At 41.0% G+C, this 24,796-nt stretch overlaps 1 protein-coding gene across 1 annotated transcript in view; it reads left to right on the forward strand.

Moving 5' to 3' along the window:
* Positions 1 to 24,072, forward strand: part of LOC132558517 (nonsense-mediated mRNA decay factor SMG7-like) — a 42,964-nt gene extending 18,892 nt beyond the window's left edge. Inside the window, exons 16-25 of the mRNA XM_060223085.1 lie at positions 6,321 to 6,574; positions 8,248 to 8,315; positions 9,223 to 9,309; positions 9,895 to 10,439; positions 10,690 to 12,160; positions 16,000 to 16,068; positions 16,255 to 16,295; positions 20,469 to 20,608; positions 21,348 to 21,580; positions 22,312 to 24,072. Of these exons, the coding sequence (XP_060079068.1) occupies positions 6,321 to 6,574; positions 8,248 to 8,315; positions 9,223 to 9,309; positions 9,895 to 10,439; positions 10,690 to 12,160; positions 16,000 to 16,068; positions 16,255 to 16,295; positions 20,469 to 20,608; positions 21,348 to 21,580; positions 22,312 to 22,401 (2,998 nt within the window). The 3' untranslated portion in view covers positions 22,402 to 24,072. The remainder of the gene's footprint in view (positions 1 to 6,320; positions 6,575 to 8,247; positions 8,316 to 9,222; positions 9,310 to 9,894; positions 10,440 to 10,689; positions 12,161 to 15,999; positions 16,069 to 16,254; positions 16,296 to 20,468; positions 20,609 to 21,347; positions 21,581 to 22,311) is intronic.
* Positions 24,073 to 24,796: the final 724 nt, after the last annotated feature.

Genomic DNA, 24,796 nt, shown 5'->3' on the forward strand with positions numbered 1-24,796 from the left:
TACTTGGATGTGGGAATATTGTGGGTAACTTTGATGTGGGTATATTGTGAGTTATTTGGATGTGAGTATATTCTGGGTTACTGAGATATGGGGATATTGTGGGTTACCTAGGTTTTGGGATGTAGTGGTTAACTTGGGTGGGGATATTGTGGTTTACATGGGTGGGGATATTGTGGTTTACTTGGGTGGGGATGTTGTGGTTTACTTGGGTGGGGATGTTGTGGTTTACTTGGGTGGGGATGTTGTGGTTTACTTGGGTGGGGATGTTGTGGTTTACTTGGGTGGGGATGTTGTGGTTTACATTGGTGAGGATGTTGTGGTTTACTTGGGTGGGGATGTTGTGGTTTACATGGGTGGGGATATTGTGGTTTACTTGGGTGGGGATATTGTGGTTTACTTGGGTGATGATATTGTGGTTAACGTGGGTGGGGATGTTGTGGTTTACTTGGGTGGGGATGTTGTGGTTTACTTGGGTGGGGATGTTGTGGTTTACTTGGGTGGGGATGTTGTGGTTTACATTGGTGAGGATGTTGTGGTTTACTTGGGTGGGGATGTTGTGGTTTACATGGGTGGGGATATTGTGGTTTACTTGGGTGGGGATGTTGTGGTTTACTTGGATGGGGATGTTGTGGTTTACTTGGGTGGGGATGTTGTGGTTTACTTGGGTGGGGATGTTGTGGTTTACTTGGATGGGGATGTTGTGGTTTACTTGGGTGGGGATGTTGTGGGTTACTTGGATGGGGATGTTGTGGTTTACTTGGGTGGGGATGGTGTGGTTTACTTGGGTGGGGATATTGTGGTTTACTTGGATGGGATGTTGTGGGTTACTTTGGATGGGGATGTTGTGGTTTACTTGGGTGTGAATGTTGTGGTTTACTTGGGTGTGGATTTTGTGGTTTACTTGGGTGGGGATGTTGTAGTTTACATGGGTGGGGATGTTGTGGTTTACATTGGTGAGGATGTTGTGGTTTACTTGGGTGGGGATGTGGTTTACTTGGATGGGGATATTGTGGGTTTACTTGGGTGGGGATGTTGTGGTTTACTTGGGTGGGGATGTTGTGGGTTACTTGGATGGGGATGTTGTGGTTTATTTGGGTGGGGATGTTGTGGTTTACTTGGGTGGGGATGTTGTGGTTTACTTGGGTGGGGATGTTGTAGTTTACATGGATGGGGATGTTGTGGTTTACTTTGGTGGGAATGTTGTGGTTTACTTGGGTGGGGATGTTGTGGTTTACTTGGGTGTGAATGTTGTGGTTTACTTGGGTGGGGATGTTGTGGGTTACTTGGATGGGGATGTTGTGGTTTACTTGGGTGGAGATGGTGTGGTTTACTTGGGTGGGGATATTGTGGTTTACTTGGGTGGGGATATTGTGGTTTACTTGGATGGGGATATTGAGGGTTTACTTGGGTGGGGATGTTGTGGTTTACTTGGGTGGGGATGTTGTGGGTTACTTGGATGGGGATGTTGTGGTTTATTTTAGTGGGGATGTTGTGGTTTACTTGGGTGGGGATGTTGTGGTTTACTTGGGTGGGGATGTGGTTTACTTGGATGGGGATATTGTGGGTTTACTTGGGTGGGGATGTTGTGGTTTACTTGGGTGGGGATGTTGTGGGTTACTTGGATGGGGATGTTGTGGTTTATTTTAGTGGGGATGTTGTGGTTTACTTGGGTGGGGATGTTGTGGTTTACTTGGGTGGGGATGTTGTGGGTTACTTGGATGGGGATGTTGTGGTTTACTTGGGTGGGGATGGTGTGGTTTACTTGGGTGGGGATATTGTGGTTTACTTGGGTGGGGATATTGTGGTTTACTTGGATGGGATGTTGTGGGTTACTTTGGATGGGGATGTTGTGGTTTACTTGGGTGTGAATGTTGTGGTTTACTTGGGTGTGTATGTTGTGGTTTACTTGGGTGGGGATGTTGTGGGTTACTTGGGTGGGGATGTGGTTTACTTGGATGGGGATATTGTGGGTTTACTTGGATGGGGATGTTGTGGTTTACTTGGGTGGGGATGGTGTGGTTTACTTGGGTGGGGATATTGTGGTTTACTTGGGTGGGGATATTGTGGTTTACTTGGGTGGGGATGTTGTGGTTTACTTGGGTGTGGATGTTGTGGTTTACTTGGGTGGGGATGTTGTGGTTTACTTGGATGGGGATGTTGTGGTTTACTTGGGTGTGGATGTTGTGGTTTACTTGGGTGGGGATATTGTGGTTTACTTGGGTGGGGATGTTGTGGTTTACTTGGGTGGGGATGTTGTGGTTTACTTGGGTGGGGATGTTGTGGTTTACTTGGGTGGGGATGTTGTGGGTTACTTGGGTGGGGTTATTGTGGTTTACTTAGGTGGGGATGTTGTGGTTTACTTGGGTGGGGATGTTGTGGTTTATTTGGGTGGGGATATTGTGGGTTACTTGGGTGGGGATATTGTGGTTTACTTGGGTGGGGATATTGTGGGTTACTTGGGTGGGGATGTTGTGGGTTACTTGGGTGGGGATATTGTGGTTTACTTGGGTGGGGATATTGTGGTTTACTTGGGTGGGGATATTGTGGTTTATTTGGGTGGGGATATTGTGGTTTACTTGGGTGGGGATATTGTGGTTTACTTGGGTGGGGATATTTGGGTGGGGATATTGTGGTTTACTTGGGTGGGGACTTGGGTGGGGATATTGTATTGTTTACTTGGGTGGGGATATTGTGGTTTACTTGGGTGGGGATATTGTGGATGTTGTGTGGTTTACTTGGGTGGGGATGTTGGGTGTGGGGATATTGTGGTTTACTTGGGTGGGGATATTGTGGGTTACTTGGGTGGGGATATTGTGGTTTACTTGGGTGGGGATGTTGTGAGTTTCTTGGGTGTGGATGTTGTGGGTTACTTGGGTGGGGATGTTATGGGTTACTTGGATGGGGATGTTGTGGGTTACTTGGTCGGGGATGTTGTGGGTTATCTGGATTTTCATTTTCTGAAAGCTCTCTATGAAAGCCCTTTCCACACAATAACATATAAGTATACACAGACAAATTAATCAAAGGACCTAGAGTATGGGCTAAAACTGAGGGAATATAGTTTTAAATCAATAAATAAACAAACATTTGCAAGGAGGAGAAAAAAAACCAACCAACATGTTTCATTAATAAGTGATAATTATTATTAATGGTTAATGTGCAAACATTTAATTAACAATTGTGTCAAGATGGAATCTAAATATCCCTTTAACTGGAGACAAGCACAGACCCAAATGTCCATACACTTTTACAAGTGTTTGCCAAATCCATATGATTGACAAGCAGCCCAAATCCTGAGAATATTTGTAGATTGAATGAGTGCAAAATCAAATTCACTGAAAAGAACCTTTCTGTATTGGTAATGAATCTTAATTCACACAAGAACTGTTTTATTCCTGTCTGTATCAAGTGTATACGAAATTTAGAGTATCTAGAGGTATAGAATCATTTAGAGCAGGAAGGAAGGTTAGGAAGAGTGAGAGGAGGTGTTATGAGGACAACTTAGTATTTACTTAATTGGAAGTAAACAATTCTGAATTTGAATTACAAGCAGTATCTCCTAGTTGACATAGAATTATATCTACCTTTTTGTTTCAACAATATTTAAAAAAAAAACCAATGTATTGATGGTGTACATCAGTAACTTTTTAATAGCACTTATGGATGTCATTGTTTCCATTCTGATAAGTTTGAAAAAAAAAAAAAAAACAATTGGTGTTATATTGATGAGTTTTCCCTAGACTTATATCAAAGGGTCTATTTTGTAAACAAGAAAATTATCAGTATTATTATTGATAAATTGTTGGATTAATCAATTACATGAGGACATCTGTTGTTTAAAATCTTTAAAAAGAATGGATGTTCTGTTGTGTCATTGTTTAAATTTGTGGAATTAAGCCATACTTGTTATGAAGGATATTGTGACTTGTGTCCCACCTGAAACCTCTTATTATGTGTAATGCCTCCATTATGTATGACTCCCAAGATGTTACATTGGCTTTAGGTACTGTTTGCCCAGAAGATATCAACGTTTTCTAAAATAGGATAAATGGATGTTATATATATTAACTCAGGTGACTTTCTGTCATTTTTATATTTCAAAATTTCGATTGTATTTACAGTCTGACCTGTATTAAACGGCCACTGTGGGGAAATTATGAAAGTGGCCTTTATAGAGAGGTGGCCTCTTAATTGAGGTTCCTTATTTTCGAACCCAAGTTGCGGCAATTTGTACATTGATATTTGAATACAGTTTAATAATCAGGATTGTCACCGTCTTCCTGTACTTAGGAGTTTGTGGTTTGGTCTGAGTTCTTTTACTGCTCAAAGGGTGGCCACGTTAGACAGGTGGCCGTTAAATTAGGTATCATTAATTAGCAAAAACGATTGGGAGGGTCTGAAAACGGCCGTTATAAGAAGGTGGCCATCAAATTAAGGTGGCCGTTTACATGGTTAGACCAATCAGCTTGACTGTTTAAAATTAAACCAAGTTGTTTGTGACTAGTAACATCTCTAATGAAGTTGTTAATGTACAGCTCAGGATGTTATATGTCAGAATCAATCTGCCTTCAATAGAGTAGTAATCTAGTCTATTCAGGACTAAAAATATTAACATCTTCTGCTAAATGCAAGAATTTATTTTCTTTTTATTGTATAAAGTCTAATGAAAAATCAAATTTACTGAAAACAGATATCTGATACCAGTGTTGAGTCTCTGCATTAACATATAAACAGATTCTATTGATATTTGCATCAAGTGTATAAAAGTCTTAGAGAAATGTTGGAGTATTTATAGAATGATTTGGAGTAGAGAGGGAGTTAAGGAGTAGTCTGTGGATAGTGAAAAGAGGCCATTGGAGGAAGACATGGCCATCCTCTACAGGATGACTAGTGTTACAGGCAGGGCTATTGGTTAGGTGGGAATTCAAAGTCATCCACTGTCATCGTATCAGCTGTATCTTGTCTGTTTCCATCAATCATACCGTATAGGGATGTGTCATCAGCAAATACCTTCCGTTACAATGTTAATCTTTACCAGTATCATTGATATATGATGAAAACAGATTTGGGTTTTGAACTTTATCTTCAGGTGCCTCTGCCTGTAATATTTTCTAGTTGGATTTGTATCCATCTTTCATAACTCTCTGCCTGCTATCTGATAGGTAAGATGAAAAACTACTCATATATTATTCCTGATCAGATTTTGTATCATTAAGAGCAAAAACAGAAGAGAAAAGAGAAAAAAAGGGAAAAGATCCGACTTTTAAAGAAAAAATGAAGATCAAACAATGTTTGGTGCCAAAATCCCTCTGGGATCTCTTGATTTATAAAAACATTTTGAAACACTTGTAGATTATATTCTGATGTCACTTTGGAAACACCAAAAATGGATCCAAAATGGCGCAACCTCATTTCAACAAGTTTTATTTATAGATTTAAAAGGCATTAGACAACAGCAAATATTGGTCTTCTGTAAAGGTGATTTAGAGGAGATGGGACTCTCCATCTTGATTGAAAAATCCATTCTCTGTAATATTTGTTTAATATTTTGGATTATCATAATGTTTTATGCACATGTTACAGATAAATGTGTTATCCTTAACTAACCTCTACCTAGCCATGTAAAACTAGAATTATAGTGATACATAACATTACTTCGGAATTCTGTGGTTGTGACTTTTTTTATCTGTATAATTTGTAGAATGAATTAAGATCTAACATGTGTGGTATCTGATACATATTAGTATGTTGTTAAACTGAAGGCCTAAACATCATGACCGTACTAACGTCACTGGTATCTCATTAATGTCTACACTGCATTGAAGAGCTTCTTTGTTCCCAGTCGTATGTCCTCACAAAAATCAAGGTTGCTTTTATAATAGGTGTTGTTGTTTCCTTATTGATCTACACACCTGGTGTTGTCTTGATGTGAGGGCTATCAACCTATTGATTTTACTGTGAAACCAGCTGTCTTTTGTCTAATATCTTGACTCCAATGTCATAATTAATTAAATTCTTTATTTAGAATTCAATTGAAGTAATATTCAAGGTGAACCTCTACAGATCTGCTGACAAATACCTGCCAATATACTGGCGAGGTAGATGAGTATCTTTGTAGTACAGTAACAGCTGGAATCCAATTTGATAAGTCACATCATTGGAAAATATGTAAAGACCTGTAATGTGTGACGTTAATATTTCATCACAAGTTGTGAAAAATAGATAAAATAAAGAAAAACCAGACAACTATTTCATCATAATTTTGTTTTTCAGAATGGTTTTAATTATTTCATGTCAATTCTTCAATCTCTTTTTATCAGATTGAACCTCATGAATATTCAAGCTAATAGAATAGGAAAAGTGCAGTTCACAGCTCCATCAGCACCGGTCAAGGTCGTTACTGCTCCATCAGCCCCGGTCAAGGTCGTTACTGCTCCATCAGCCCCGGTCAAGGTCGTTACGGCTCCATCTGCCCCGGTCAAGGTCGTCACTGCTCCTTCAAAGGTTATTGGTACAACATCTGCACCAGTGAAGGTCATGTCACCGTCTGTGCTTGTAAAGACTGGAACGACAGGTAAAAAATCCTTTCATAAGATGAAGTTTGGAAGCTTTGATGTTGAAAAGCTATGCAGTTTTAAAGTCATGAAGTTGTGACAGTCAGATTTTAGAGTGTACAAAACTGAAATCAGGACAGTCAAATTATGGGGTGTACAATACAGAAATCAGGACAGTCAAATTATAATGTGTACAATACAGAAATCAGGACAGTCAAATTATAATGTGTACAATACAGAAATCAGGACAGTCAAATTATAGGGTGTACAATACAGAAATCAGGACAGTCAAATTATAATGTGTACAATACAGAAATCAGGACAGTCAAATTATAATGTGTACAATACAGAAATCAGGACAGTCAAATTATAATGTGTACAATACAGAAATCAGGACAGTCAAATTATAATGTGTACAATACAGAAATCAGGACAGTCAAATTATAATGTGTACAATACAGAAATCAGGACAGTCAAATTATAATGTGTACAATACAGAAATCAGGACAGTCAAATTATAATGTGTACAATACAGAAATCAGGACAGTCAAATTATAATGTGTACAATACAGAAATCAGGACAGTCAAATTATAATGTGTACAATACAGAAATCAGGACAGTCAAATTATAATGTGTACAATACAGAAATCAGGACAGTCAAATTATAATGTGTACAATACAGAAATCAGGACAGTCAAATTATAATGTGTACAATACAGAAATCAGGACAGTCAAATTATAATGTGTACAATACAGAAATCAGGACAGTCAAATTATAATGTGTACAATACAGAAATCAGGACAGTCAAATTATAATGTGTACAATACAGAAATCAGGACAGTCAAATTATAATGTGTACAATACAGAAATCAGGACAGTCAAAATATAATGTGTACAATACAGAAATCAGGACAGTCAAATTATAATGTGTACAATACAGAAATCAGGACAGTCAAATTATAATGTGTACAATACAGAAATCAGGACAGTCAAATTATAATGTGTACAATACAGAAATCAGGACAGTCAAATTATAATGTGTACAATACAGAAATCAGGACAGTCAAATTATAATGTGTACAATACAGAAATCAGGACAGTCAAATTATAATGTGTACAATACAGAAATCAGGACAGTCAAATTATAATGTGTACAATACAGAAATCAGGACAGTCAAATTATAATGTGTACAATACAGAAATCAGGACAGTCAAAATATAATGTGTACAATACAGAAATCAGGACAGTCAAATTATAATGTGTACAATACAGAAATCAGGACAGTCAAATTATAGGGTGTACAATACAGAAATCAGGACAGTCAAATTATAGGGTGTACAATACAGAAATCAGGACAGTCAAATTATCATGTGTACAATACAGAAATCAAGGTAAAGCTTTTAAAGAGTAGATTGATAAACACTAAATAATGTTGATTAACTATGGTAAATTGGGGGCAGAGGACCGTAGGTTACTTTCTCTGTCTGTAGAAAGATCTCCTTAAGGCATGATGGCAATATCATCAGTAAAAATTTAACAAAGAATGAAATTATTGTAGTGATGAAAATATCCTGTATACATGTTGATAGGTTAATTCGTGATAATGCAAATTTCTCTAATTACTTTTTTTCTGCTGCTTTTCCAACATTCCAATTATTTGATTTGATTATAGTGTCGTCTTTATTTCCAGCTGCTGAATCACAAACATTTCAATCTAGTCCAGAGAGAAAGCCTGTTCGACAAAATGTTGCTATACAGGTAAGATTTCATTGGTGCAAGTTATACTTTGTACATACAAATAAATTGTCATGGTGTCACTCTACATGTAGTTAGTCCTGTAGAGAATTATAGTGATGTAGCACTGTTGTCCTAACTCTACCAGTGATGTAGCACTGTTGTCCTAACTCTACCAGTGATGTAGCATTGTTGTCCTAACTCTACCAGTGATGTAGCACTGTTGTCCTAACTCTACCAGTGATGTAGCATTGTTGTCCTAACTCTACCAGTGATGAAGCACTGTTGTCCTAACTCTACCGGTGATGTAGCACTGTTGTCCTAACTCTACCAGTGATGAAGCACTGTTGTCCTAACTCTACCAGTGATGTAGCATTGTTGTCCTAACTCTACCAGTGATGAAGCACTGTTGTCCTAACTCTACCAGTGATGTAGCACTGTTGTCCTAACTCTACCAGTGATGAAGCACTGTTGTCCTAACTCTACCAGTGATGTAGCACTGTTGTCCTAACTCTACCAGTGATGTAGCATTGTTGTCCTAACTCTACCAGTGATGTTGTATTGTTGTTTTCAGTTTTTCAGTGATAAGCACTGAAGTTCTAACACTACAACTAATTAGGTATTGCTGTCTGGAATTACTCTCCGATTAAACAGTCCTTTTAACAAACTCTTTATCAGAAAAGCAACACTATCAGAACTTGTATGTTATTTTCAAGACTGTAACAATATACTGCGGAATCAGATATTTTCATGGAGTTAAATCATTATTGTGTGGATACTTACTACAGTGAATGAAAATTGTTAAATAAAATGAATTATACTGATAGTTGGAGGACATAAGAATTTATAGATTGAGAGTTTATACAAAATTGACTTCCATTGTGAGTATACAATAGCTGTAATAATAAAAATAATTTGGCTGTTTGAACAGGCCATTATTCAGAAGCAGAGCCAGACCAGTAAAGACCAAAGCGGTGGGGAGAAAGTGGTGACAAAGATACAACAGCCTGCAGATAAGGTAGAACCTAGAGAGAAATTTCTAACAAGACAATGAAACCAAGGTTTCAAAATCATCCAGTAATTTACTGGGGCAATGAGTTTGTTTCTTTATAAATCAATTGTCTATCATTTTCTCTTTAATTAAACACTCATAAGTGTATTGTTACAAGTGCTAACAGGATAAAGTCTTGTCAATTATATATATTAAGGGAAATATGTGGAGTCTGAAAAATGTACCTCATTGATAACTAAAAAATAAATTCTCCCAATTGTACCTCATTAATAAGTAAAAAATAACTTCTCCCAACTGTACCTCATTAATAACTAAAAAATAACTTCTCCCAACTGTACCTCATTAATAACTAAAAAATAACTTCTCCCAACTGTACCTCATTAATAACTAAAAAATGACCTCTCCCAACTGTACCTCATTAATAACTAAAAAATAACTGCTCCCAAATGTACCTCATTAATAATTAAAAAATAACTCTTCCCAAAATATCATGTGACTTACAGTGTTAAGGAAACTAACAACACTTAAACTAAAAATACTATACATTTCAATTTCTGGAATGTAAAAATGTTAATCTCTTTGTATCTTAAGGTGAAGGCTGTAGAGAGTGTTGGTGGCAAGTTGTGCTCCCCCAAGTATATACTAGGGGTTCCAACCAGTGAACCACTGTTTATGAAACCCAGTGGAGGCCGGCCATCTACTGGGGGCCCAACAGGAACAGGGAGACCCCCTACACAGACACCACCTCGTCTACAGAAACAACATCAGCTACAACTTGCTCAGCAGCAGATGCAGACTCATTTAGAGGAGGAAGAAGAAATGGATGAGGAGGAAAAAATGTCATGGCAACCCTTACCTGAACACCAGAAGACTTCCCAGGAACAAACAGGCAAGCAAACTAAGGTCGGTTGGCAACTGACCTCTCAGCAATCTGCAATGGAAGCCTCACCTCAGCTGCTGACCACACAACAGACAGCTGGATATCCACTGGTACAGACAGATTCACAGTTTTCTCCAAACACACCAGCAGTGTCACCAGGACAACAGGCGGTGTCGCCTCTCCAGCATCCAAGGATGGCATCACCTCACCCTGCCCAGTCCCCCAAACCTGTCATGATTCTTCAGCCAGACTTCAGGTGAGCTGCTCTATCATAATTCATAACCTACTGGAATCTTGGAGTTTTCTCTACTTTTAGAATGATTGATAGAAAAGAAGTAAAGAAACACTGACACATAACCATGGAAATTAATGAATTAATTAAAGAATTCATGAAAAGTCTGCTGACTTTTGTGATAAATTTTTTATATTTACTTTGCAGTAAGCATATGGCAAAGCCTTGGTTAGGCAGGACTTTATTATCTTTTATGTATTCTCAATTATTTCAGGTCTTCACCTCGGAAGCCTGTCAACCCACAACAGGAGGATCGTCAGCAACAGCTGCAACAGCCACAGCAACAGAATCATTCAACATCCTCCCCATCCAGTGAATTTGACATAATGGGTTACACCCAACACATTGCCAGTCAGGAGGGAGGACCTGTTCGAGGAGGGAGTTATGATCCTAGCATGGTTTATAGGACGTCAGGACCTGGCCAACCCAATACTTTTCAGCAAGACCGTTCCTCACTCCAGGGACAAATTCAAGGTCAAGGTCATGATGGAGCAAGTGAGAATATGGATGTGCGAGTCTCACAGCACCAGAGACATACAAGATCACATCCTGCTGGAATTATAGATCCAAACATGCCCTATGTAAATTCCCCTTCTGGAGCCTCAATGACAGGTGATCAAGGAAACAATGCAAGGCCTCCTTCTCAGCAGGGAAGTCAAGTGGGTAACCAATTTTCCCGAAGTCATCCTCCACCGAATATGAATATGTACTATGGGCAACAGAGCAACATACAGAGGCCAGTACAGGGTAGTCACATGAATCCTACTTCTGGCTCTGGTGCTGACCGTATTCCTGGAGCAGGAGGACCACCCAAGATAAACCATATAAACTACTCTTCTAGTCCTGGTGCCGACCATGTGCCTCAAGGAGGGGGTCAAGAGATTGGAGTTAGTGGAATGGATAACATGGGAGGAGGGCAGGCTTTTCAAGGCCAATCAAATCGGTCGTTAATCCCAGGTCCAATAGCCACACATCCACAGCAACATAGACCACCACCCCAGCAAAATCATCTTCAGCCTGGTCCGTCATCTCAAAAGAGTCAGCCATTGAGAGGACCTTTACAACCTCAGCTGAGGGGGCCACCTCCACCGCAGAATCAGCAACAACGTGGGCCACCTCCACAGCACAATCAACAACAACGTGGCCCGCCTACTCAACAGAATCAGCAACAACGTGGACCGCCTCCACAACACAACCAGCAACAACGAGGGCCGCCTCCACAACACAACCAGCAACAACGAGGGCCACCTCCACAACACAACCAGCAACAACGAGGGCCCCCTCCTCAACACAACCAGCAACAACGAGGGCCCCCTCCTCAACACACTCAACAAATGAGAGGGCATCTTCTACCGACACATCCATCCCATAGTCAAAGTTCTGCTAATATCCAGGGTCAACCCCACCCATCTCATCCTCAGCCCCAGCAGCCCCATCCTCAATCCCACTCTCATCCCCACCAGCCCCACCCTCATCAGCAAACTCAGCAAGGTGTCAACCCATCATACCAGGGGCCGATGTTTAATCCTATTAACTTCTTAGCAGGAATCAGTCGCTTTAACCTTGGTAATCAAAACTTCGGCAACATGGAAGGACTAGACCTGATGAGACAAAATCTAAAGAAAGAGGATCTCCCTCCCAATGCTGCTGATATCCTTGGGGCCCTGTCACTACTGGCTGTACAGGTGAGTGTTACCATGTTTTCTGTACAGATAGTATCAAAGCTGCTATGTGACTGATGGTAGAAAGCACATGGTCAAGAAGAATTGTATAGGAATAAACACTGTTTTCTTCTATGATATAATTTAGTTCAGGTTGGTGCAATCTTGTCTTCAGCAGTACAGATTTAAAGTATAACTAGACAGTGGGAACTCTGTGTATATGTGTACAGGAATGGAAGGCCTGTATACATGTGTACAGAGATGGAAGGTCTGTATACATGTGTACAGAGATGGAAGGCCTGTATACATGTGTACAGAGGTGTACAGAGATGGAAGGCCTGTATACATGTGTACAGAGATGGAAGGTCTGTATACATGTGTACAGAGATGGAAGGTCTGTATACATGTGTACAGAGATGGAAGGCCTGTATACATGTGTACAGAGATGGAAGGTCTGTATACATGTGTACAGAGATGGAAGGTCTGTATACATGTGTACAGAGATGGAAGGCCTGTATACATGTGTACAGAGATGGAAGGCCTGTATACATGTGTACAGAGATGGAAGGTCTGTATACATGTGTACAGAGATGGAAGGTCTGTATACATGTGTACAGAGATGGAAGGCCTGTATACATGTGTACAGAGGTGTACAGAGATGGAAGGGTATACATGTGTACAGAGATGGAAGGTCTGTATACATGTGTACAGAGGTGTACAGAGATGGAAGGCCTGTATACATGTGTACAGAGATGGAAGGTCTGTATATATGTGTACAGAGATGGAAGGTCTGTATACATGTGTACAGAGATGGAAGGTCTGTATACATGTGTACAGAGGTGTACAGAGATGGAAGGTCTGTATACATGTGTACAGAGATGGAAGGTCTGTATACATGTGTACAGAGGTGTACAGAGATGGAAGGCCTGTATACATGTGTACAGAGATGGAAGGCCTGTATACATGTGTACAGAGGTGTACAGAGATGGAAGGCCTGTATACATGTGTACAGAGATGGAAGGTCTGTATACATGTGTACAGAGATGGAAGGTCTGTATACATGTGTACAGAGATGGAAGGCCTGTATACATGTGTACAGAGATGGAAGGTCTGTATACATGTGTACAGAGATGGAAGGTCTGTATACATGTGTACAGAGATGGAAGGCCTGTATACATGTGTACAGAGATGGAAGGCCTGTATACATGTGTACAGAGATGGAAGGCCTGTATACATGTGTACAGAGATGGAAGGTCTGTATACATGTGTACAGAGATGGAAGGTCTGTATACATGTGTACAGAGATGGAAGGCCTGTATACATGTGTACAGAGGTGTACAGAGATGGAAGGCCTGTATACATGTGTACAGAGATGGAAGGCCTGTATACATGTGTACAGAGATGGAAGGTCTGTATACATGTGTACAGAGGTGTACAGAGATGGAAGGCCTGTATACATGTGTACAGAGATGGAAGGTCTGTATATATGTGTACAGAGATGGAAGGTCTGTATACATGTGTACAGAGATGGAAGGTCTGTATACATGTGTACAGAGGTGTACAGAGATGGAAGGTCTGTATACATGTGTACAGAGATGGAAGGTCTGTATACATGTGTACAGAGGTGTACAGAGATGGAAGGCCTGTATACATGTGTACAGAGATGGAAGGTCTGTATACATGTGTACAGAGGTGTACAGAGATGGAAGGCCTGTATACATGTGTACAGAGATGGAAGGTCTGTATATATGTGTACAGAGATGGAAGGTCTGTATACATGTGTACAGAGATGGAAGGTCTGTATACATGTGTACAGAGATGGAGGGTCTGTATACATGTGTACAGAGATGGAAGGCCTGTATACATGTGTACAGAGATGGAAGGTCTGTATACATGTGTACAGAGGTGTACAGAGATGGAAGTTCTGTATACATGTGTACAGAGATGGAAGGCCTGTATACATGTGTACAGAGGTGTACAGAGATGGAAGGTCTGTATATATGTGTACAGAGATGGAAGGCCTGTATACATGTGTACAGAGATGGAAGGTCTGTATACATGTGTACAGAGATGGAAGGCCTGTATACATGTGTACAGAGATGGAAGGCCTGTATACATGTGTACAGAGATGGAAGGTCTGTATACATGTGTACAGAGATGGAAGGTCTGTATACATGTGTACAGAGATGGAAGGCCTGTATACATGTGTACAGAGGTGTACAGAGATGGAAGGCCTGTATATATGTGTACAGAGATGGAAGGTCTGTATACATGTGTACAGAGATGGAAGGTCTGTATACATGTGTACAGAGATGGAAGGTCTGTATGTATGTGTACAGAGATGGAAGGTCTGTATACATGTGTACAGAGATGGAAGGCCTTTACATAGGTGTACAGAGATGGAAGGCCTGTATACACGTGTACAGAGATGGAAGGTCTGTATATATGTGTACAGAGGTGTACAGAGATGGAAGGCCTGTATATATGTGTACAGAGATGGAAGGTCTGTATGTATGTGTACAGAGATGGAAGGCCTGTATATATGTGTACAGAGATGGAAGGTCTGTATACAGGTGTACAGAGGTGTACAGAGATGGAAGGCCTGTATACATGTGTACAGAGATGGAAGGCCTATATACATGTGTACAGAGATGGAAGGTCTGTATGTATGTGTACAGAGATGGAAGGCCTGTATACATGTGTACAGAGATGGAAGGCCTGTATACATGTGTACAGAGATGGAAGGCCTTTACAGAGGTGTACAGAGATGGAAGGCCTGTATACACGTGTACAGAGATGGAAGGTCTGTATACATGTGTACAGAGATGGAAGGTCTGTATACATGTGTACAGAGATGGAAGGCCTGTATACATGTGTACAGAGATGGAAGGCCTGTATACATGTGTACAGAGATGGAAGGCCTGTATACATGTGTACAGAGGTGTACAGAGATGGAAGGCCTGTATATATGTGTACAGAGATGGAAGGTCTGTATACATGTGTACAGAGATGGAAGGTCTGTATACATGTGTACAGAGATGGAAGGTCTGTATGTATGTGTACAGAGATGGAAGGTCTGTATACATGTGTACAGAGATGGAAGGCCTTTACATAGGTTTACAGAGATGGAAGGCCTGTATACACGTGTACAGAGATGGAAGGTCTGTATATATGTGTACAGAGATGGAAGGTCTGTATACACGTGTACAGAGATGGAAGGTCTGTATACATGTGTACAGAGATGGAAGGTCTGTATACATGTGTACAGAGATGGAAGGCCTGTATACATGTGTACAGAGATGGAAGGCCTGTATACATGTGTACAGAGATGGAAGGCCTGTATACATGTGTACAGAGATGGAAGGTCTGTATACATGTGTACAGAGATGGAAGGTCTGTATACATGTGTACAGAGATGGAAGGCCTGTATACATGTGTACAGAGATGGAAGGCCTATATACATGTGTACAGAGGTGTACAGAGATGGAAGGCCTATATACATGTGTACAGAGATGGAAGGCCTGTATACATGTGTACAGAGATGGAAGGTCTGTATACATGTGTACAGAGATGGAAGGTCTGTATATATGTGTACAGAGATGGAAGGTCTGTATACATGTGTACAGAGATGGAAGGTCTGTATGTATGTGTACAGAGATGGAAGGTCTGTATGTATGTGTACAGAGATGGAAGGCCTGTATATATGTGTACAGAGATGGAGGGTCTGTATACATGTGTACAGAGATGGAAGGTCTGTATACATGTGTACAGAGGTAAAATCTGTGAAATTGTTAAATACTGTTTATCCCCCTCTAATCCCCAACTGCCCATAGTAAAGAGATCTAATTGTTTATTACTTTTAGCCCCCTAGAGGTATGCAAGACACGCTGATGGTACCAAACAGACATACATCTTTCCAAGGTCATGCAGAGGTCAGTAAATTTTTATTGATGAAATTGAAGGTTGTACTAATGATGTAACATGATTATAAATCTTTATGATTATAAATATATTTGTCATGGCATGCTCTACCTAAAACCAACATTAATACATTATGTGATGGAATTTTAGGAGTTGTGATTGATATAAACAACAACTGACTGAATTTTCTACTGCAGGGTACACCAAAGCCTGATTCTTCTTCCCCGCCATGTAGAAGGTGAGTTATACATACATACTAACAGGATGATGTTACTCAAAAGGAAAAATGTCTCTAAAAGGGCCAATTTGCTGACAGGAATTAAATGTGTTTATAAAACCTGTGTTGTATCAGTGGCACTTTTGTCCCACATTTAAGGACCCTCAGATATGGCCACGAAGGTGTGACCTGACAGGTACAGCCATACAGATATAGCAGCACAGATATAACCCAGTAGGTTTGACCCCACAGATATACCCCTACAGTTATCCCCTACAGTTATAGTCCCACAGATATAGTCCCACACATATATCCCCAGTTACGGCCCCACAGATATAGCCCTCCTGTTATGGCCCCACAGATATAACCCTCCGGTTTCAGCCCCACAGATATAGCCCTCCGGTTTCAGCCCCACAGATATAGCCCTCCTGTTAAGGCCCCACACATATATCCCCAGTTATGGCCCCATAGATATAGCCCTCCTGTTACGGCCCCATAGATATAGCCATCCTGTTATGGCCCCACAGTTACAGCCATCCTGTTACGGCCCCACAGAAATAGCCATCCTGTTACGGCCCCACACATATATCCCCAGTGATGGCCCCATAGATATAGCCCTCCTGTTACGTCCCCACAGAAATAGCCATCCTGTTACGGCCCCACAAATATAGCCCTCCAGTTATGGCCCCACAAATATAGCCCTCTAATTATCAACCCACAGATATAGCCCTCCAGTTATGGCCCTACAGATATAACCCTTCAGTTATTGCCCCACAGATATAACCCTCCTGTTTCAGCCCCACAGATATAGCCCTCCTGTTACGGCCCCACACATATATCCCCAGTTATGGCCCCATAGATATAGCCCTCCTGTTACGGCCCCATAGATATAGCCATCCTGTTATGGCCCCACAGTTACAGCCATCCTGTTACGGCCCCACAGAAATAGCCATCCTGTTACGGCCCCACACATATATCCCCAGTGATGGCCCCATAGATATAGCCCTCCTGTTACGTCCCCATAGATATAGCCATCCTGTTATGGCCCCACAGTTACAGCCATCCTGTTACGGCCCCACAGAAATAGCCATCCTGTTATGGCCCCACAGTTACAGCCATCCTGTTACGGCCCCACAGAAATAGCCATCCTGTTACGGCCCCACAAATATAGCCCTCCAGTTATGGCCCCACAAATATAGCCCTCTAATTATCAACCCACAGATATAGCCCTCCAGTTATGGCCCTACAGATATAACCCTTCAGTTATTGCCCCACAGATATAGCCCTCCTGTTATGGCCCCACAGATATAACCCTCCTGTTTCAGCCCCACAAATATAGCCCTCCAGTTATGGCCCCACAAATATAGCCCTCTAATTATCAACCCACAGATATAGCCCTCCAGTTATGGCCCAACAGATATAGCCTTCCAGTTACGGCCCTACAGATATAACCCTCCAGTTATTGCCCTACAGATATAACCCTCTAGTTATTGCCCCACAGATACAGCCCTCCATTTATGGCCCAACAGATATAGCCCTCCACTTATGGCCCAACAGATATAGCCTTCCAGTTACGGCCCTACAGATATAACCCTCCAGTTATTGCCCCACAGATATACCCTCCACTTATGGCCCAACAGATATAGCCCTCCACTTATGGCCCAACAGATATAGCCTTCCAGTTACGGCCCTACAGATATAACAGCCATACAGATATAGCAGCACAGATATAACCCAGTAGGTTTGACCCCACAGATATACCCCTACAGTTATCCCCTACAGATATAACCCTCCAGTTATTGCCCCACAGATATAGCCCTCCACTTATGGCCCAACAGATATAGCCCTCCACTTATGGCCCAACAGATATAGCCTTCCAGTTACGGCCCTACAGATATAACAGCCATACAGATATAGCAGCACAGATATAACCCAGTAGGTTTGACCCCACAGATATACCCCTACAGTTATCCCCTACAGTTATAGTCCCACAGATATAGTCCCACACATATATCCCCAGTTACGGCCCCACAGATATAGCCCTCCTGTTATGGCCCCACAGATATAACCCTCCGGTTTCAGCCCCACAGATATAGCCCTCCGGTTTCAGCCCCACAGATATAGCCCTCCTGTTAAGGCCCCACACATATATCCCCAGTTATGGCCCCATAGATATAGCCCTCCTGTTACGGCCCCATAGATATAGCCATCCTGTTATGGCCCCACAGTTACAGCCATCCTGTTACGGCCCCACAGAAATAGCCATCCTGTTACGGCCCCACACATATATCCCCAGTGATGGCCCCATAGATATAGCCCTCCTGTTACGTCCCCACAGAAATAGCCATCCTGTTACGGCCCCACAAATATAGCCCTCCAGTTATGGCCCCACAAATATAGCCCTCTAATTATCAACCCACAGATATAGCCCTCCAGTTATGGCCCTACAGATATAACCCTTCAGTTATTGCCCCACAGATATAACCCTCCTGTTTCAGCCCCACAGATATAGCCCTCCTGTTACGGCCCCACACATATATCCCCAGTTATGGCCCCATAGATATAGCCCTCCTGTTACGGCCCCATAGATATAGCCATCCTGTTATGGCCCCACAGTTACAGCCATCCTGTTACGGCCCCACAGAAATAGCCATCCTGTTACGGCCCCACACATATATCCCCAGTGATGGCCCCATAGATATAGCCCTCCTGTTACGTCCCCATAGATATAGCCATCCTGTTATGGCCCCACAGTTACAGCCATCCTGTTACGGCCCCACAGAAATAGCCATCCTGTTATGGCCCCACAGTTACAGCCATCCTGTTACGGCCCCACAGAAATAGCCATCCTGTTACGGCCCCACAAATATAGCCCTCCAGTTATGGCCCCACAAATATAGCCCTCTAATTATCAACCCACAGATATAGCCCTCCAGTTATGGCCCTACAGATATAACCCTTCAGTTATTGCCCCACAGATATAGCCCTCCTGTTATGGCCCCACAGATATAACCCTCCTGTTTCAGCCCCACAAATATAGCCCTCCAGTTATGGCCCCACAAATATAGCCCTCTAATTATCAACCCACAGATATAACCCTCCAGTTATTGCCCTACAGATATAACCCTCTAGTTATTGCCCCACAGATACAGCCCTCCATTTATGGCCCAACAGATATAGCCCTCCACTTATGGCCCAACAGATATAGCCTTCCAGTTACGGCCCTACAGATATAACCCTCCAGTTATTGCCCCACAGATATAGCCCTCCACTTATGGCCCAACAGATATAGCCCTCCACTTATGGCCCAACAGATATAGCCTTCCAGTTACGGCCCTACAGATATAACCCTCCAGTTATTGCCCTACAGATATAACCCTCCAGTTATTGCCCCACAGATATAGCCCTCCACTTATGGCCCAACAGATATAGCCTTCCACTTATGGCCCAACAGATATAGCCTTCCAGTTACGGCCCTACAGATATAACCCTCCAGTTATTGCCCTACAGATATAACCCTCCAGTTATTGCCCCACAGATATAGCCCTCCACTTATGGCCCAACAGATATAGCCTGCCACTTATGGCCCAACAGATATAGCCCTCCAGTTATGGCCCCAAAGATATAGCCCTCCAGTTATGGCCCGACAGATATTGCTCTTTAGTTATAGCCCGACAGATATAGCCCTCCAGTTATGGCCCCACAGATATTGCTCTTTAGTTATGGCCCGACAGATATAGCCCTCCAGTTATGGCCCCACAGATATTGCTCTTTAGTTATGGCCCGACAGATATAGCCCTCCAGTTATGGCCCCACAGATATTGCTCTTTAGTTATGGCCCGACAGATATAGCCCTCCAGTTATGGCCCCACAGATATTGCTCTTTAGTTATGGCCCGACAGATATAGCCCAACTGTCATGACTTAAGGTATAGCCCCACAAGTGACACAGGAAGTCTTTATTGGTCAGTGGTGATAATATTTTGAAGGTCCAGCCATTTAGTAATTCCTTGCCACTTCTCAACATATACGATGTTTTCTGTATATGGTATTAATTAAATATAAGATGCATCTGTAGATCTTCTACACATCCATAGGCAGTTCATTAATTATATCTTTTTTGTTTGAACTTAAATCAACATTGGAGTTAAACATAAATATAGACTAAGTATTATATGCATTGATATTTGTACAGTCCTTTATTGACTCCGGAGATGGAGCCTCGGCCCTCTAGTCAGGTGACAATGCCAAGCTCCACCTCTCAACAGCTGGGTACATACACACTGTTCAGCAGTTCACCTTGGTCTGTTCCCTTGTCGACAGCAGACACAAAAAGTAAGTCAAAGTACCAAATCCAGCTTCACTTTGACATTTTGTTTTACAAGGTGTTGAGAATTTTTCCTATTTAAATTTTCCAATATTGATTTCCTCGCTCAAGATGAATCATTTGACTTTGATGGATGTAATAGTTATGTCTGACAAACCAAATGGAGGGGAAAGGAGTACATACAGTTTTTACTTCCTTTCATCCTATAATTATCTTTATACAAGCTAACCAGTAATAAATGTTTATATATTATTGTATTTAAAATGCTGATTTTCCAGAAAATTGGTACAAAGGTATTGTCTGACATGATGACCACAGTTGTGGAGTTCATAGTCGGATTTAACAAAATGGCCATAGAGGGGAGCCTCTGATTGGTTGAAATTTATAATTGTTAGATTTCTATCAAAATTTGTACATAAGTGTTTTCCGACATGGCCAACACAACAATGATGTTCATTTCCTTATTGGACAAAATGACTGGCGTACACAAATGACTTAAGTGATGAAATTCTAATGTTGTACAATATCACATTTTGTATCCTGATATACTGCAGGGGTAATATACCTTTAAAAGAAATACAATTTTAATTAACTCCTATCAATTTTTGATAAACATGTACACCAGTCCTGTAAGCAAAAGGTGCAAACCTGCACACATTGGTGCACAAATGAATAAAGCATTTTATATGTATTTATATACAAATTAATAGGTGTTATTTTTGTACATTTAATCTTATCATGAACTAGGTCTGGCGTCTTCTCCTTTTTCCTCGGAGTCAAACAGCATGAGGAACTCTCCTGATCCAGCGCTGGATATGGAAAGCAAGTCTGCGAGTCATGGTTTTGAGATGGGACTCCGGTTTGGACCCAATGAGGACCATAACAGGAGGGAAAAGATGGGACAACCCATACCACATCCCGAGGTGCCACCCCCACAGGAACAGGGTGGTCCAGGTCCTTTCTTCCCAAGTACCTTCCAGGTTTGTTCATCTGTAATATACTCTATTGGCCAGTAATTTTACACTGATAAAGGGCTTCGACTTGAAATAGAATTGAAATTTAATTTTCTAAGATTAAAATATTAAAATATTAATTAAGTATAACAGTCTTTTGGTGTCCTGTGTTCATGCTTTTTCTTTGGGACTCGCTGAAAATTTCAAAACCTCACTATATTTCTTTGTAATTGGACTCATCAAATGTTTGGAAATGATACTCTGAACTCACCAGAATGAAATCCGGCAAAAATAAATGGCTACATTGCTGATGTTTTTATGTTACATTATGTGATGTTAAATAAAGCTGCTCTGGAGGATATGGGTAAAACTCTGGGAGATATGGGTAAACCTCTGGAAGATATAGGTAAAACTCTGGAGGATATGGGTAAAACTCTGGAGGATATGGGTAAAACTCTGGGTAAAACTCTGGGAGATATAGGTAAACCTCTGGAAGATATAGGTAAAACTCTGGAGGATATGGGTAAAACTCTGGAGGATATGGGTAAAACTCTGGGTAAAACTCTGGAAGATATAGGTAAAACTGGATGATATGGGTAAAACTCTGGAATATATGGTAAAACTCTGGAAGATATGGGCACATTATATTACATTGATAGTCTTGTGGGACGCTCTATTCCAGGAACCTACGAACTTTATATCATATCACTGGATCCTGTTGAATGTATTAATTGAGTGGTATGGCTATCTTTCCACAGTCTATATGGTCTTCAGGAAACTCAGCTGGCCAGTCACCACTGGAGCGTCTTCTGGAGAAACAAAAGCGCAGACAAAATGACCCGCATTGAAGGGAGACTGCAGCCAGGGATAGACATCTCGGAATTTCTCCTAGGCCAGTACACAACATGTGTCTAATGGCTATATTTACACCTGATGACACTAGATGTCAATAGCAGTAATGTACACACAATGTGGCAACAACAGATAGGATGACACAGTAGGATGACACAATGTGTCAACAGCAGATAGGATGACAGAATGTGTCAACAGCAGATCGCAGAAACCACATTTTCATTGTGTCAGTTGAGAATATGATGTTTCGACTGAAGAGACAATGACCTGCCAGCAATAGACATAGGGATGTAAACAAAGATGTCGTTGCCTAGGTAACCTATGAGGGAGTGTCATAATTAGTTGTCACTTGGCTAAAGTATGAAGGTGTCCCAGTAAGTCATCACTGAGGTAACATATGAGGGAGTGTCCCAGTTACTGTTGCACAAGATCCTGTTGTATCTATATGTGTCACTGCATGCAAAAAAAGCATTGAAAACATGACTGCAGTACTTCGGCAGAGACTGGCATCATGACCATGTCATCAGGACAGTACAGTGATAGCCACAATTTACAGAGCAATGTAAAAAAACTCTGTATGAGATCTGTTGAGCAGACAGTTGAGTGATATCTGCGATTTACAGGTCAAAACACTGTATATAACATGGGCGAAATGTGATAAACAGTTTTTAGCTTGCACTCATGCTATTTTTGCACAAATTGTGAATTGTACATAAATTATAGGACAAATTATGTCCCCATTTATTCAAGGTTAATCCTTATTCTTTGTTTGTACATCATAGACATTCTGCTTCCAAAAGGCATGCCATCACTTGGGTTACTACAATGATGCATCGCATATCATGGTGTCACATGTTGTGTGACTGATCGTCAGATTAAGTCAGTGATATTTGTAGGTTGGAAGCTGTGGATATTTCCATCTGAAGTTTTGTGCTATAGATGTCTCCAAGATGTAAACACCATCAGTAAGTTAGACCACTTGTGAATTGCATATATATATATGGTACATCATCCTATCATGTGACTAAAGGTGACTAGATAATGTAATTGTTAGTCATATCAGGTGACTTTTGTCATACAAGCATGTTAACAGATAATGGTAGCTTTTGTTTTATCCTGTTACTTTTCTCATATTACGTGACTGTTGTCACAATCTGAGATTGTCATGTGTCGTATTGACAGGTAATTGATTTGCTAAACATTTGTTTGTTTACTATTCTGAACAGACAGATGTTTACATATGTCAACAGATGAATGTTTACCTGTCTGAAGGACTACATTGTGAACAGACAGATGTTAACATGTCAACACATGAATGTTTACCTGTCTAAACAACCACATTGTGAACAGACAGATGTTTACATGTCAACAGATGAATGTTTACCTGTCTGAAGGACTACATTGTGAACAGACAGATGTTTACATGTCAACAGATGAATGTTTACCTGTCTGAAGGACTACATTGTGAACAGACAGATGTTTACATGTCAACAGATGAATGTTTACCTGTCTGAAGGACTACATTGTGAACAGATGTTTACATGTCAACAGATGAATGTTTACCTGTCTGAAGGACTACATTGTGAACAGACAGATGTTTACATGTCAACAGATGAATGTTTACCTGTCTGAAGGACTACATTGTGAACAGACAGATGTTTACATGTCAACAGATGTTGAACAGACAGATGTTTACATGTCAACAGATGAATGTTTACCTGTCTGAAGGACTACATTGTGAACAGACAGATGTTTACATGTCAACAGATGAATGTTTACCTGTCTGAAGGACTACATTGTGAACAGACAGATGTTAGCATAAGTCAACAGATGAATGTTTACCTGTCTTAACAACCACATTGTGAACAGACAGATGTTAACATATGTCAACAGATGAATGTTTACCTGACTTAACAACCACATTGTGAACAGACAGATGTTAAGATATGTCAACAGATGAATGTTTACCTGTCTAAACAACCACATTGTGAACAGACAGATGTTTACATATGTCAACAGATGAATGTTCACCTGTCTTAACAACCACATTGTGAATAGACAGATGTAAACATATGTCAACAGATGAATGTTTACCTGTCTTAACCACATTGTGAACAGACAGATGTTTACATATGTCAACAGATGAATGTTCACCTGTCTTAACAATTGCATTGTGAACATTCATCTGTTGACATATGTAAACAGTCAGATATATATCTTTATGAACACCAGGTTCCATCTTGTCAGTGTGTGAACACACAAATGTAATGAGACATATGACTGCGTGAACCAACAAATATTTGTCAACAGGTGAATATTTACCTGTGTTTACCTGTGTAGAGAGGTAGTGGTAAAAAGATGGTAGTTAATCTGTGTAAAAATAGAGATGTT

The sequence above is a fragment of the Ylistrum balloti genome, unplaced genomic scaffold, assembly GCF_031769215.1.
Source record: "Ylistrum balloti isolate Yb309-2 unplaced genomic scaffold, AGI_CSIRO_Ybal_v1 Utg370794, whole genome shotgun sequence".
NCBI classification, from domain to species: domain Eukaryota; kingdom Metazoa; phylum Mollusca; class Bivalvia; order Pectinida; family Pectinidae; genus Ylistrum; species Ylistrum balloti.